This window comes from Camelus ferus, chromosome 14 (assembly GCF_009834535.1).
Source record: "Camelus ferus isolate YT-003-E chromosome 14, BCGSAC_Cfer_1.0, whole genome shotgun sequence".
Lineage (NCBI taxonomy): Eukaryota > Metazoa > Chordata > Mammalia > Artiodactyla > Camelidae > Camelus > Camelus ferus.
The window spans coordinates 15,191,305-15,207,476 of NC_045709.1; the positions used below are offsets into that span (position 1 = coordinate 15,191,305).

The window sequence follows — 16,172 nt, forward strand, 5'->3', positions numbered from 1 at the left end:
AATCCTGCCCCTACTATTTAGCTATGTAACACTGGGCAAGCTATTCAACTTCTTTGAGATTCATGCCTACCTTACAGTGTTGTCAGAATGAAAATAAGACATTCGATGGAAAGTATGAGGAGTTACTACCAACACATAACTGCTCTCAATAAATGTGAGTTTCCACCAACATTCTATCAGAAAACAAATCTCAACAGTAATGTTTATATGATAATGCACACTGAAAATTGGGGGATATGTGTGTGTGTGTGTGTGTGTGTGTGTGTGTGTTTTACTAAAGAGCCTATTACAACCTCTTGATTTTAATTTAAGTTGTTATGGCTTATGTAGCTTTCCCTTTTACCCAGTTTTATTGAGTTATAATTGACATACAGCACTGTTTAAGGTATATGGCATAATTAAATTACTTGACTTAACACATACTGTACAATGATTACCACAAGTTTAGTTAACACCTATCATCTCTGATAGATACAGAAAAAAAAAAAAAAACAAGGAAAAAAGTTGTTTTTCCTTGTTACAAGAGCTCCTACGATCTACTCTCTTAACTTTCCCATATACCAATCAGGAGTGTTAACTGTAGTCATCATATTGTACATTACATTCCTAGTACTTATTAATCTTTTAACTGAAGTTTGTACCTTTTGAGTGCCTTCATCCAATCCTCCCTACCCTCAAACTGTTCCTCTGGTAATTATAAGTCTGATCTCTTTTTTTTTCTATGAATTTTTTCTTCTTTTTTTTTGGTTCCACATACAAATGAGATCATACAATATTTGTGCTTCTCTGTCTGACTTATTTCACTTAGTATAATATTAGGTCCATCCACATTGTTGCAAATAGCAGTATGTCCTTGCTTTTTGATTTGTGGATAATATTCCATTGTATATATGTAGACCCACAACTTCTTTGTCCATTCATCCACTGATGGACCCTTAGGTTGCTTCTATGTCTTGGCCATTGTAAATAATGCTGCTATGAACATGAGGGTGCAAGTATCTCTTTGCCGTAGTACCTTTGTTTCCTGCAGGTATATTCCCAGAAGTGGAATTGCTGGATCATATAGTAGTTCTATTTTTAATTTACTGAGGAACTTCCATACTATTTTCCATAGGGGCTACACTGATTTACAATTCCACCAGCAGTGCACAAAGTTTCCATTTTCTCCAGGTCCTCACCAGCACTTGTTATCTCTTGCCATCTCTTGTCTTTTTCATGACAGCCATTCAGACAGATGTGAGGTGACATCTCATTGTGGTTTTGATGTGCATTTCCCTAATAATTAGTGATGCTGAGCACATTTACTTGTACCCAGTGGCCATGTGTATACCTTCTTTGGAAAAATGTCTATTTATGTCCTTTGCCCATTTTAATATTTCCTCTATGTAGTTTAAGGAACAGGAAATATGACCCAAAAAGATAAAACAAATAAGGAAACACTGTTTGTAAATACTAAATATCATGTAACAAATTTAGGTCTTGAATATGCATTTTAAAAAGCTCTCAAATCCTAGTTTTTCCTCAAGGAAGAAATAAAGGTCAGTAAAATTCAAAAGCTAAAATATGTTACAGCCAGCAGCACCACCGAGTCAAAAGATAAAAGCAAAATGAATTATATGTTAAAATTAAACACTTTGTTGTAAAACAGGAAGCCGAACATTATACAGGTGAAATTCTTCAGGTTTAACATATATTTGATGATAGGGATGTAACTGTAAGTACTCTTTAACCCCTCCTCTTAGGAAGCAACAAGTCTACTGGAAAAGACAGGCACATTCACATAGCTATAAAACATTAAGTGATATATCATAGATAGCTGCAATAGTAACAACAAAACACGAGGACGTAGGCTCAGGAAAAATAAAGAACCCAGGAGATGGTATAGAAAGGGTGACATCTGAACTCAGCTATAAACAGGGTGATTGTACTTTCCTATTTCTTCCACTATATGTCTTCATAAAGCAGCCAGACTAATCTTTTTAAACATAAATCAGATCATGTTACTCTTCTGCTCAAAACCCTTCACTGCTTTTCATGCCACTTAGGATAAAGTCACAAATCCTTAACATGACCTACAAGACTTTAAATCATCAGGCTCATCTGTTACCCTCCAGCTTCATCTCAAGCCACTAACCCCACTGCTCACTGAGCTCTAGACATAACTACACTCTTTCTGTTCATTTAATTATTTCTAAGCTCCGAGTCTTTGTAATAATTCTCTGCATAATGTTGGACACCCCAGCGTTTGCTGACGATCTTCTCATCCCTTCAGGACTCAGCTTAAATCCATCTTCTTCAAAAAAAGTCTTCCCCAAATCCTTAATCTAAAATAAAGATCCTCTTCTATACTCTCTCTTTCAGAGTACCCTATATTTTTCTTTCCTAGCATTTGCCAAAGTTTGTTATTAACACCTTTTATTTCTACAATTGTTTAATATCAGCCCCTTCTACTAGACTATAATTATGTGAGGGCAGGGAACAAGTCTGTTTCGCTCACCACTAGGCTAGCACAAGTAAGAGCTCAAGAGCGATCTATTCATTAAATGAATAAAATAAATAAATTGTAACTGTATATTGCAAGTTAGATGGTGACTAAGTGGCATGCAAAATTACTTTAAAAGACTTTGGAAGGAGAATAAAAAAGCTGGAGGACTAGTGCTACCTGACATAAAGAACTTAAAACTATAGTATATGTACTGCACTATACAGCTACAATAACCAGGACAAAGGGGTGAAAGATTAGACAAATAGGTCAATGGAGCAGAACAGGGAGCCCAGAAATAGACTCCTATAAATAAGTCAACTGATCTTTGACAAAGGAACAAAAGCAACACAACGGAGCAAAGACAGTCTTTTCAACAAATGGTTTTGGAACAACTGGACATCTCCATGCAAAAAAATAAATCTAGACACAGACTTTATGCCCTTCACAAAAATTAACTCAAACTGGATCACAGAGCGAAGTGTAAAATACAAAACTATAAAGCTCCTAAAGATAACACAGGGGAAAATCTAGATGAATTTGGGTATAGACCTCTTAGATACACCACCAAAGGTATTTTCCATGAAAGAAATAATAGATAAGCTGGACTTTATTAAAACTAAAAGTTTCTGCTCTACAAAAGACACCATAAAGAGATAAGTCACAGTTTGGGAGAAAGTATTTGCAAAAGACATATCTGATAAAGGACTATTCTCAAGATATACAAAGAAATCTTAAAACTCAAAAATAAGAAAACAACCAAACCTGGTTAAAAAATGGACCAACACTTTAATAGACACCTCACCAAAGAAGACTAATAGATGTAAAGTAAGCATAGGAAAATATGTTCCACATGATATGTCATCAGAGAAATGTAAACTAAAACAACTAGATACCACAACACACCTATGAGAGTGGCCAAAATCTGGAACACCAATAACACCAAATGCTGGTGAAGATGTGGATGACAGGAATTCTCAGTCATTGCTGATGGATTCACAAAACGCTTACAGCCATTTTGAAGACAGTTTGGTGTTTGGTGGCTTCTTACAAAATAAACATATTCTTACTTTACAAACCAGCAGCTGCACCCTTTGGTATCTATCCCGAGGAGCTGAAAACTTATGTCTACACGAAAACCTGCACATGGATGTTTACAGCCATTTTATTCGTAACTGCCAAAACGTGGAAGAAACCAACATGCCCTTTACTAGGTGAATGAATAAATAAACTGGGATACATCCAGACAATGGAATATTATTCAGCACTAAAAGAAATGGGCTATCAAGCCATTGAAAGATATGCACGTTACTAAATAAAAGAAGCTAATATGAAAAGGATACATACTATATAATTCCAAGTATATGACATTCTGGCAAAGGCAAAACTACAGAGATAAAAAGGTCAGTGATTGCCAGGAGTGGGATGAGGGGAAAGATGAATAGCAGAGCACAGAGGATCTTCAGGGCAGTGAAAATTCTCTGTATGAGATTATAGTGATGAATATATGTCATTACACGTTCGTCTAGACTCACAGAATATACGACACCAAAAGCGAACCTTAAGATAGACTACGAACTTTGGGTGATGATGCCATGTCAAGTTAGGCTCCTCCTTGGTAAAAATGTTATCATTCCAGTGAGTGACACTGATAAGGGTGGAGACTATGCATGTGTGAGGGAGGGAGCATATGGGAAATCTCTGTACCTTCTTCTCAATTTTGCTTTACTCTTAAAATGACTCTAAAACCATAGTCTTAAAAAAGGCTCTTTGCAAACAGCTAACATAAAAAGAAAAGAGAATGACAAATATGAAACATCTACTATGTGTCAGACACTGTGCTAAGCATTTTGCATATAACATCTCATTTTACCATTAAAATAACCCAATGAAGTAGAAATTGTTCACTGCATTTTCTGGATGAACTTGACCTATCATTTCATGCAGGGGTAAGTACTTTTTGTCATTTATTAAAATTATTTCATTTAAAATATAAAACTGTCCCAGACAATAGACTAAGTTGTTTTTGTATTCCACTATCAGTGTCATCCCTGTAATTAAAGGGTATATACACCAAGTACTCATTTATTAACTTATTCAAAAAACATTTATTTAGCACCTACTGTGCATCAGGCATTATTCTAGCTGCTCAGGATACCAGTATCAACCTTAATAGAGATATTCTGAAGATTAAACAAAATAATATATGTAATGTTCTTAGTACGGTGCCTGGTACACAATAAATATTCAATAAACGTTAGACGTCCTGGTATTGCTATTACTATAAGAGACAAATACTGAGCGTTGACTATTTTTAAAGACATGATGTTATAATTCTACTTTAAATTCAAATAATACAGTTTGCTTAAATTGATCTTATATTTGAAATTCCAGGACAGTTGGTCAAATACTATCCTGGCGATATTCTAGACATTCTTCCCTAACTAACAGAATCAATACTACCAGAATTCTTCTTAATGTCCTGTTTACATTTAACCAATCCCTAAACTCTGCCAGTTTAGAGTGACACTGAGATCAAATAAAATGAAGATGTATTCATTAGTAATCTAAATACAGTGACCTCCTTCACTACTCTTTTTCTAAAAAACTTTATTGTGAGGGAAAAGAAAAACAATTTTATGTCTATAAAACCCTAGGAAGAAAAACACTTGGAATGCAAAAACAACCAATTTTGGCTTTATTTGTATTATAAAACCACAGATACCCTAATTTGAGATGAAAACTTCTCCTGACAAAGACTGAATAGAGAAATATAGAAGAAAAATTTTTAAAAGAATGTATTACTTTTCCATCGTGAATGATTATATGATTACTACCTGTGTATAAGAAAAATTAAGAATGATATAAATTTAGTATGTAGAAGAGTTGACTCTGAAAGATCAAAAATGAGATAGTTCTTATAACTAACACCCATGTGAGTTATATGGGTTATAGGAGAGATAGTAGTCTAAAATACTTGCCTAAACAAATTTCTTATTATTTTACATATTATTACAAACTGGAAATAATTTCCATTCGATTGTTTCTAAACATTTAGGTTTTCTTCTAAACCGTTCTAAAGAGGCATTTCTAAAGATTTCAGGAAAAAATTAAGCAATTTTTTATACTTTAAAATCGTAATTTCTAAGTAATTTTTAAATTTAGAGCTTTTAAAAACATAACTATTATAATTAACCTGTAAGTTATTATTTACCTGCAGTTTTTAACAACTCACCTATGAGAAACGGCTCCCCAAGCACCATGCTTATTTGTGAGAATGTTCAAGATCTTCTGTTTCAGCTGATTTGCAGTCACGTGGTCTCGATGTTTTGCAGCACCAATGAGGTGGTCACACATCTTTTCCTCCTCTCTCCTGTCAGCAGCATACTGGGCACACTGCGACTACAAAGAAGCACACACAATGCATAATAATCTACCTCTACCGTGTGTAAGAGTGGAATGATAGCTAACCTTAAGTTCAGGGTAATAAGTATCAATTTAAATTTAAAAACTCAGATAATGTAATCTGTTGAAAGTTTATTCTAAAAAAAGTTTATTCAAACTGGTAAAATTGTATTCTTTCTATGTTTATATATAAAGTATATGTAAAATAATTTGGATGTTATTAAGTAATATTGTTAAGCAATTAATGACTTTTAAGGTTCCTTCCATTTCTGAAATTCTGGTTTCAATATATTCTAAAAATAAGTATTTTAGAAACAAAATAGTTATTAAAAATGTAATTCTATTTATTATTTTAACCACTATCATGTATATCTCACTTAAAATAAGAGTTATGTGGAATATGTGTATATGTATTATATATTATACATAAGATAATTATATATAGATCAAAACTTGCCATTTAATTTATAGTTTTCCAATGAGGTGTAGAAGAAAAAGCAATGGTTTAGGAATTTAGATTTGGATTTAATTTCACATCTTATACAAATTTTACTTTTTCCATTGTATTCTTTTATATTTGTAAAATGAAGGCCTAAGACAAGCTTTTCTCTGCAGTGTCCCCCAGCTCTAGAATTTAATATGTTCAATGGTTCTCATGATAATTACTATCTTAAACTTATCTTCCCTAATAATCAGTTGTCCTGTCACCTATCTGTATTCACGCTCATTGGCATTAGCAACATTGCTAATTAATCTCACTATGTATCAAAAAGGTTCAATACAAACATGAAGATGAACATTTCTTAAATCATAAGCTTGATTTTTTTGTATAGGATAAAGTAACTGTAAATTTTAATGTTACCAAGTATGAAATACAACTCATATAACTAGGAAGAAAAGAGTTTCAGTCATCTAAAAAAATATATGTAACGAGTTCACATTCATCATTCCAAAGTAAAAATCTGTTTCATGGAAAGTGTGGACATATTCCTTCCATCTAGCTGTTGACACAGACTACCACCACTAGTCATCTATTTCAGGGAAATAACCCTACAGTAACCTAAGAAGGATTAATTCATCTTCCCATTTATCTTTTTCTACAGGGAATCACCAATTAGTACAATCATCTGCCTCCATAATGAGGTTAATATTTCATTAGCTCATTGGAGAGTAAAATTAAATTTTCATTTTTCTTCCTTAACAGTTACAGTGCTTAACAACAACAACAACAAAAAGCCAAAAAACAAAAACTTAATTGTGAAGTATCCATCTTAAATTAAATATACTTTTTCTCTTAGTTACAGGCTTATGCAAGCGACAGAAATTCCTCAAAAAGTCCTAGTATAAAATGTCATGACTTCTGTAAAATCTTTGTAATTTAAAAGCAGTACATGTGTGGTAAAATACACAAATCAATGTATTGATTAACATGGGTTTAACCTATAAAAAACAAAGAGAAACACTTGGCTTTAAAAGCGATGCACATTCCTTAGTAACAATGGTAATACTCTCAACATTAGGTTTATATTAGTATTTCAGTATGTGTAATATAGTGTAAAAAACCACTGAGTCTTCATGGTCCTTTCACAGCGTCTCTATCTCCCTTAGCTGTGCATCCTCAGTAGGAGTCATCTCATCCCCAAGGGGGTGAACACTGGCGTTAGGGGTGTGTGAAAAAAACCTTACACTTAATGTATGAAGCACAGACGCATATTCAGTACACAAACAGATATGCAGCAAGCTGGTGGTAATAGGATTTCAAGGCAGGGGAGCTATTAGAATGACGACTGACTAAAGTTTTTTCTCGGGGGGCAATAATTTTTTAAAAAGTGGAGAAACACTGCCCTTAGCTTAATATCATCTTGGTTAAATATACGTTAGAGCTTATAACTAATATTTAGATGCTTGAAAATCTATTGTAAATGTTTCTGCATGACAAATACTGGTCTGCTTATATCGCCACAAAACATCTTGATTTTCTTAGTAGAAATATGAGCGACTGAAAACTGATTCTGCAGGGAATTCAGTTAATATTCTAAATTTTATTTACTAACAAAAGTTGAGTTACTTGAACATTCTTATTTTGTCTAGAGTTCTGATATATCTTATACCTAAATGTATTATTCAAAGAACAGGTAACTCAGTCTCTTCTTGCCATCCAGATCACAGCACGGTTCCCTGATAAATACCCGACATTATTTACAGTTGAAGGGACACGAAACTTCACTTTGAGAAATGCTCAATTACTGAAGTACTTTTATCAAAGTTTAAAATATTTGTTTTTGTTTTTTTTTCAAAGTAAAGTTGCTGCAATCCCATATGACAAGTGTGTGCTGCCTCGTCTGACAAACCAAGCAGAGGCCACGGGTATTAAAGCAACAACAGCTATTTCTCTGCCTCATGCTTTTCGGCTAGTCAGGTCAGAGATCACGAGACCCAGGACATCAACTTGCATGGCTAGGAGAGCTGCTACACCGAGATAACAACCTCATCAAAACCGAAACTGTGGGCTCTCATTTCCAGCCACGCCACCCTTGTTCCCATGCTGCATCAGGAGAATAAATTGGTGGAGTTACTTATTATTTTCAAGGCCACTGAAGCCCAACCTAAGCCAAATACCAGGTTACCTGAATATTTCTGAAACCAATGTTGTTGAACTAAGGCAATACAAATAATGGCAAATAATTATTGACATGTTAGAAATATAAAAATAATATTCTTAATTTAAAAACTATTAGCATGTAATAATACTACAACATCCTTTAGTTTTTGAAATAGAAAGGTAGTTAATTTGTTCTTTACTTAAATGATAGTTAACTTGTACTTAGGATTTTTAAACTATTATATTCCTACATATACATATAGATCTACATATATGTCATATAATCGCATTGCTTCACTTGTCAATAAAATATTAATTATAAAAATGAAATGTGAGCTAAAATGATCTTTGGTCACTCTGAAGATGGATTCATTAATAAATAGTAAATTACTGGATGTTTGGTCAAACTGAGTTTCTTCATATAACCCCTGTGATACCCGTATCTAATGGTGTGTAAAAATATGATTAAAAATTACTAACATAGTTGCATTATAAAATTGTATGTGCCTTCAAGAGTAAGTTAGAACATCAGTCTACCAAGTGGTTAGGCACATGGCAGGAGGGATCTCTTCACACTGCAAATAAGGTAAAAAGAAAAAAGTGCTCTGTGTTTGACACTTAATAAAGTTTTTAAAAACAACTGAAATGCCTTCAGTGAAATTTTCTTCTTAAAGAAAATTTTGTAAGGTTATCATTGGTGATGACTGACTAATAATACAAAAACAGAATTTAATCCACTCCCCAAAACCTTACCTCAAACTCTGCATGTTTATGTACATCCTCTGCTCTCTGTCTGTTCAAAATAAATTCAGCTTCATTTGCAACGCGAACTATATGGTCCTTCATGGCATGGCATAGCAATCTAAAAAGGAAAATACCTTTGGAATTATTATTCCTCATAGCTTTGCTTAATCCAACTTTTCTCAATAATCAAATTTCAGTATGGCAAATTATTAGTTATACATAAATTTTAGATAAATTTAGCTACCTTATACAATTCATATAGTTTAAATTATAATTCACTGACGTTTGAAATAAGCAAGTGTGCATAAAACCTTACAGCAACGTCTCTTAAATACAGTATCTTGTGAACAAACGATTCCGTTAATTCAATAAAGGTAGTTAATGCAATAAAAATCAAGGATTTTTGACACTGTTTTAAAATGATTAAAACAACAGAATTCACTATCATGGAAGTAAATTTTCACACAAAAACTGGATGACCATACATTAGGAAATCTGCAGACTGAATTCTTTAATTAGTACAGATGATACGACTAAATGACATCTGAAATTCACTTCAATGCTAGGATTCTTTAAGACGGCACTGCCTTGAAGTAAGTTCTAAGCAGCACTGATTTCAGGATCGCTCTCAGTAGAAATCTTTCCAAAATTGATGTCTGGTCTGACATAGATTTTGTTACTCCATGATGAGATTTGGGTTAAATTATGACTCTCACTCTTGGACCAGCAGGGGCTTCCTGGCAGTATGACAGAGGCACCCCTAAAATCTTGCAGAGCAGCAGGACAGGTGGAGATATCACTTGGAAACATGTAGCAGTAGTCTCTCCAATCACACAAGACATATGTGGTCACATGCCAATGGGACTGTTGTCTAGTTTTCGGCATGCAATTTAACAACAACATAAATTATTCAGAAAACACGATGGTTTGGGAAATCTGCTAGAAACCACAATGCCTGGAATAAAGGCTAAACCTCCTCTGTAAATAATGTTGGAGGGCAAACAGTCACATAGATAGTCTTAAACTCAATTACTGAGGGAGCCTAGGAAAAATAAGCTAAAGACTATAACTTAGACTCCAAATACTAACTTCAATGACATCATTAGTCTATATGTTATAGATAGGCTTCAAAAGAGAAGAGAGCGTGAGATATAAGAGTATTTCAATCAGTGGCTTTGTCTAGTGCATGAAGACTGAAGAAAGCCAGAAAGAAATCTGATATGTGCAAATTAGTGCAGATTACAAAATTTAAATAGATTAACAGAAGACAGCAGGAAGGGAGAGACGCATGGTCTGTCTGGTTAATAGTAACTATTGCCGGGATCGAAATAGTGGACTGGCAAAGCCAAAAGACATGGCGGCAGAGGAGGGGTTGGGGTGGGGGAGATTCATGTCTCAGAAACACAAGAGAAATTGTATCAGTTGTCTGAAAGTCTGTCCTAGCTCTGACACTTATGAGTCATAGACCAACTAGTGTATGATGTTTTATATCCATGTATCTTCTTACCTGACTCTTAAGAGTGATTCTCGGTGACCTCATTAGCCATGTGGAAAACCATTCATCACGGTGCCTCACAATTTCCTGATCTTTTTAAGGGGAACTACAAATCCCTAAATCCAAGATTCCCTGTAGAATCTTCATTTCTACCTCACTTCAGGAAATTATTCTACTGGCCATAATCAGCTTCACTCCTTAAATCTTTAAGTCCCCACAATCTACTCTCTGGTTACAATCTCCTACCCTCACAGCTCTCTCCCCTGTTCAAAATTATTACAATAAAAACAAAACAAAAATAAAACCCAAAAAATCCCCATGTCTATTAGCGGTTAGTCCCAACTTCCTCTCCTTCCTTCCCTTCAATCACCTGGCAACCAATAATCTACTTTCAGTGTTCACAGATTTGCCTAGTCTGGACAGTTCATATCAAAGGAAACACGCAATATGTGGCCTTAGTTTCTGGCTTCTTTCACTCAGCGTAATGTTTTCCAGGTTCATCCATGTTGTTGCATATATCAGTACTTCATTCCTTTTTATGGCTAAATAATATTTCATTGCATGTTTATATCATATTTTGTTTATTCATTCATCAGTTGGTAAACATTTGCTTTTTCCTACGTTTTGGCTATCATGACTAACTCTGTTATAAACTTTTGGGTACAAGTTTTGTGTGCACAGATGTTTTCAGTTCTTTTAGGTATATACTGAAGAGTGGAATTGCTGGGTCATACAATAATTCTATGTTTAACTTGTTTGAGATTGCCAAACTGTTTTCTATTGGATGTATCATTTTCCACTCCCACCAACAACTGTGACAATTACAGGTTCCAGTTTCTGCACAACCATACCAATGTATGTTACTGTTCATTTAAAAAAATTATACACATTCTAGTGAGTGTGAAGTGGTATCTCATTGTTTTGATTTGTATTTTCTTAATGACTAATGATGTTCAGTATCTTTTCATATGCTCATTGGCCATTTGTATATCTTCTTTGGAGAAATGTCTATTGAAATCTTCTGCTTAATTTAAAAATATTTGTCATTTTATTGTTGAGTTGTAATAGTCCTTTATATATTCTGGATACCAGACCCTTATCAACACATGATTTGCAAATATTTCCCCCAATTCTTTGGATCATCTTTTCACCTTCTGATAATGTTCTTTGATGCACAAAAGTTTCCAGTTTTGATGACTATCAATTTATCTTTTTTTTCCTGCTGTTTGCTTGTGATTTTGAGGTCATATCTAAAAAAAATTACCTAATCCAAGGCCACGCAGATTTTCACCTATGTTTCCTTCTAAGAGTTTTAAAATTTTAGTTCTTACATGCAGATCTGTTACATATTTTAAGTTAATTTTTGCATATAGTGTGAGGAAAGGGTCTTGACTCACTCTTTTGCATGTAGGTATCCAGTTGTTCTGGTACTATCTGTTGGAAAGACTATCCTTTCCCCATTTCAGTTAGTTGGCACTCTTTAAAAAGTTGATTGACCATGAATGTATGGGTTTATTTTTGGACTCTTAATTCTATTAAATTGGTCTGTTACATATATCCTTATTCAATATCACACTGTCTTGATGACTGCAGCTTTTCTAGTGAGTTTTGAAATCATGAAGTGAGTCCACTGATTCTATTCTCCTTTTTCAAGAATGTTTTGGCTATCCTGTGTCCTTTGCAATTCCATATGAATTTTAGGATATGTTGTAAATTTTTGACAAAAAGACAGCTGAAATTTTGATAGGATTTTATAGAATTTGTAGATAAATTTGGGAGTATTGACATCTTAAACATTAAATTTTCTAATCCAGTAACATGGGAGGTCGTTAGATATATTTATAGCTTTTTTTCCCCAAAGATATTTTGCAGTTTTCAGTACACAAATCTTGAACTTGTTTGGTTAAATGTACTCATTAGAATCTTCAAAAAAAATTTATAACTAGTCAAATAACATAACATACAATTTACCATCTAACCATTTCTAAGTGTGCAATTCAGTGGCATTAGGTACATTCATATCATTTTGCTATCATCATCATCATCCATCAATCCATTCATCATTCATCTTGCAAAATGAAAACTATGTACCTATTAAACAATAACCTCCCCATTACCCTATCTTCCACCTCTATGGCCCTGGCAACCACCATTCTACTTTCTGTCTCTATGAGTTTGACTATTCTAGGTGGCTCAAGCAAGTGAAATCACACAGTATTTGTCCTTTCATGACTAGCTTATTTCATTTGGCATAATGTCCTGAAGGTTCACTAATGTAGCCCATGTTAGAATTCCCTTCCTTTTTAAGGCTAAATAATAGTTCGTTGTATGTATACGTCACAATATGTTTATTCGTTCATCTGTCAACAAACAGTTTGCTTCAGCCTTTTGGCTCTTGCAAATAAATGGGTGTACAAAGATCTTTTTGAGTCCCTGCTTTTAATTCTTATGTGTATATAATTAGAAATGGAATTGCTGGATTATATGGTAATTTTAATTTTTTGAGGAATTTCTGTATTCTTTTCCATAGCGGCTGCTCCATTTTATAATCCTACCAACAGTATACAAGGGTTCAACATCTTCACAAACACTTGTTATTTTTTGTTTTTTGTTTGACTGTTATTTGTTTTACAATAACTATCATAATGGGTGTAAGGCAGTATCCCAATGTGGTTTTGATTTGCATTTCTATGATTAGTGATGTTAAGCACCTTTTTATGTGCTTATTAATATTTTTAAAATTTTGTTATTATAAACAGAAACATTTTCATAATTTTACTGAGTCTGTTTTAGCACTGTTTATGTTTCTAAATTTTTTTTTTCATTTCATCTAGGTTACCTAATTTGTTGCCATATAATTATTTATAATACTCCTTATAATCCATTTTTCCTTTTGTAAGGTTGGTAATACTGTTCCCACGTTCATTCCTGATTTATTTATTTTAGGATCATCTTTTTTGTTTTTTCTTGGTTATTCTAGCTAAAGTTTTATCAATTTTTTTGCTCTTATCAAAGAACAAGCTATTGACTTCATTGATCTTTTCTATTATTTTGATATTCTCTACTTTGTTTATTTAAACTGTCATCTTTATTACTTCCTTTCTAAAGATTGCTTTAAATTAGTTCTCTTTTTCTAGTTTCTCAAGGTGGAAGTTTAGGTTACTGATTAAAGATCTGTATTCTTTTTAAAAAGTACTTTACAGCTCCAAAATTTCTAAACTCTATACTTCTGGATTATATGGTAATTTTAATTTTTTGAGGAATTTCTGTACTCTTTTTAATAATTTCTATTTTCACTGATACTCTAAATTTGGTTAAATAATGTTCTCATATGTTCTTTTCTTTCTTTAGACATATTTCCTTTAATTCATGGAATATATTTTAAATAGTTAATATCCTTGTCTAGAAAGTCTACTGTCTACTTCCTTAAGTGCAGTTTCTGTTGATTTTTTGAAAATTTGACATTTTTAATATTATAATATGGCAACTTTTGAAATCTGATTTTTCCCTCTCCCCAGCACTTGTTTTCTGTTGTTATTTGTTGCCTGTAGTTGAACTGACTTTTCTAAACTCATTTTATTAAGTCTGTAGTCTTATTCATGTGTGGTTACTGAAGTCGCTTTTTCATTATCTTAGTGGCAGCTAATGATTAGGCAGAGATTTCCTTCAATGCCTAGATCCAGAAATGTCTCCTAGACTTTCCCCAGGAGCTATGTATGTGTCTGGACAGCCCTTGAACACTCAGCCAGGCAGGTTTCAACTCTACCTTTGCATTTACTTTCTGCTTCCATAGAGTCCCAATGTCAGCAGAAGGTGAGAGTTTAGAGCCTTCTCAGGTTTTTCCAAAGCATGAACACAAAGTTAAGCATGTGCATGGCCCTTTAGATTTCCAGGAATATGTCAGAGCTTTTCAAAGCACTTGGGTACATCTCATTCCCCTGTTGTTCCTCTCAGGTTTTTTGGATTGTCTATCATTTGCCTCAACTGTTATCTATCAGCTCTGGGAGTGGTAACCGAAGACATTAGCCTATAAGTATTTTCAATAAATGCCCTCAGGACAGCAACTATTTTTTTTAAACTATAGGACAGTTCTAAATTAGGCAAAATAAGACAAATCTTTTTCTGGGGGGGGAGAGGAAGGTAATCAGGTATACTGATTTATTTATTTTTTTTACAGGAGGTACCGGGGAGTGAACGCAGGACCTCGTGGATGCTAAGAAAGCACTCTACCACTTGAGCTATACCCTCCCCTAAAAATAAGACAAATCTTTTAAGCCATTCTTCCAGGGAGTCACCAGACAGATCAAAATAAGTAAGTGATTAAAATTCTTTGCTGATGATGTCTCTTTTTCTCTCTCTGGTACAGTGCTTGTAATGTGTGCTATTTTTTATGGTTTCCATGGAGTTGAGGAGCAAAGGATGGGACTAGAGTAAGTCAAAATGTCACAAAATTACTCCACCATCATCCCTCATAATTTAAAAAAAATATTTCTCTTGCATATACAATTACTGAGAATTCTTTTTTTCAACACTTTGAAAGTAGTAAGTTACTTTCTTCCAGCTTTTTTGGTTGCCGTTATTCTAATTTTTTCCTTTTTATAGATGATCAGTTCTTTACTTCTGAGTGCTTTTACCTCTTTATCTTTGGCATTGTCCAGTTTCAGTATCATGCATTTAGCATGGATTTCTTTGTATTTATCCTACTTGAGGTACATTGTGATTCCTGTATCACTATATTCATGCTTTCAATCAGCTCTTAAAAATTCACACCATCTTTTAAAGCATTTCATTTCCCCTACTCTGTATTTTTTGCCTTCTCAATTCTGATGATTTGTAAGTTAAACTCTGTATCTCTTAATTTCACTTTCATTTTTCATTTCTTTCCCTTCCTGCAAACAGTACTTTCTGAACAAGAGGCAATATGTCCAATTGTTTTTTCCATTATTTACTATTTCCTATTATTAAAAATGCTGATGAGAACTTATTAACTTGATTTTGTGTCCTATAATTGGTCAAGATAATAGTTTAAAAAATATTGGTGAGAAGAATCCTTCCTTTTAGCTTAACCATGGGCCAAATAATCAAGCTCCTAGCTTAAGTTTGAGAGTCTAATTAAACAGCTCAGAGTTGTAATGTCCAGGAGAATAACAACCAACACTAAGAGGTATACAAAACTCTGAAAAGTGATGGAATAGGGATTGTGAGTTGAGAAAAAGTGGCTCAAAATCAGAGATGTGGCAGTGACTAAAGAGAAGAAAGCTAGCTAAAAGCTTTTTTATTCTAAAAGCCATTTTACTCTATTTAACTTCTAATAATAGGAATGAAGAAACATGGATTAATTATATGAAAGAACATTTTGGACAAAAATTTGGAAGCAAATGAGGCATAACGTCGTAAGTAGCCACAATAAAGCACAATGATGCCAGGAAGAAATGTGTGCTCTA

The 16,172-nt window shown here is 33.6% G+C and overlaps 1 protein-coding gene across 11 annotated transcripts in view; it reads right to left on the minus strand.

The window, feature by feature from the left end:
- Positions 1 to 16,172, minus strand: part of NBEA (neurobeachin) — a 536,625-nt gene that overhangs the window by 258,406 nt on the left and 262,047 nt on the right. For all 11 annotated transcript variants that reach the window (XM_032496317.1, XM_032496318.1, XM_032496310.1 and 8 more), the window contains 2 exons: positions 9,243 to 9,351; positions 5,718 to 5,884 (listed from right to left, as the gene is read on the minus strand). In XM_032496317.1, coding sequence (XP_032352208.1) covers positions 5,718 to 5,884; positions 9,243 to 9,351 — 276 coding nt within the window. The remainder of the gene's footprint in view (positions 1 to 5,717; positions 5,885 to 9,242; positions 9,352 to 16,172) is intronic.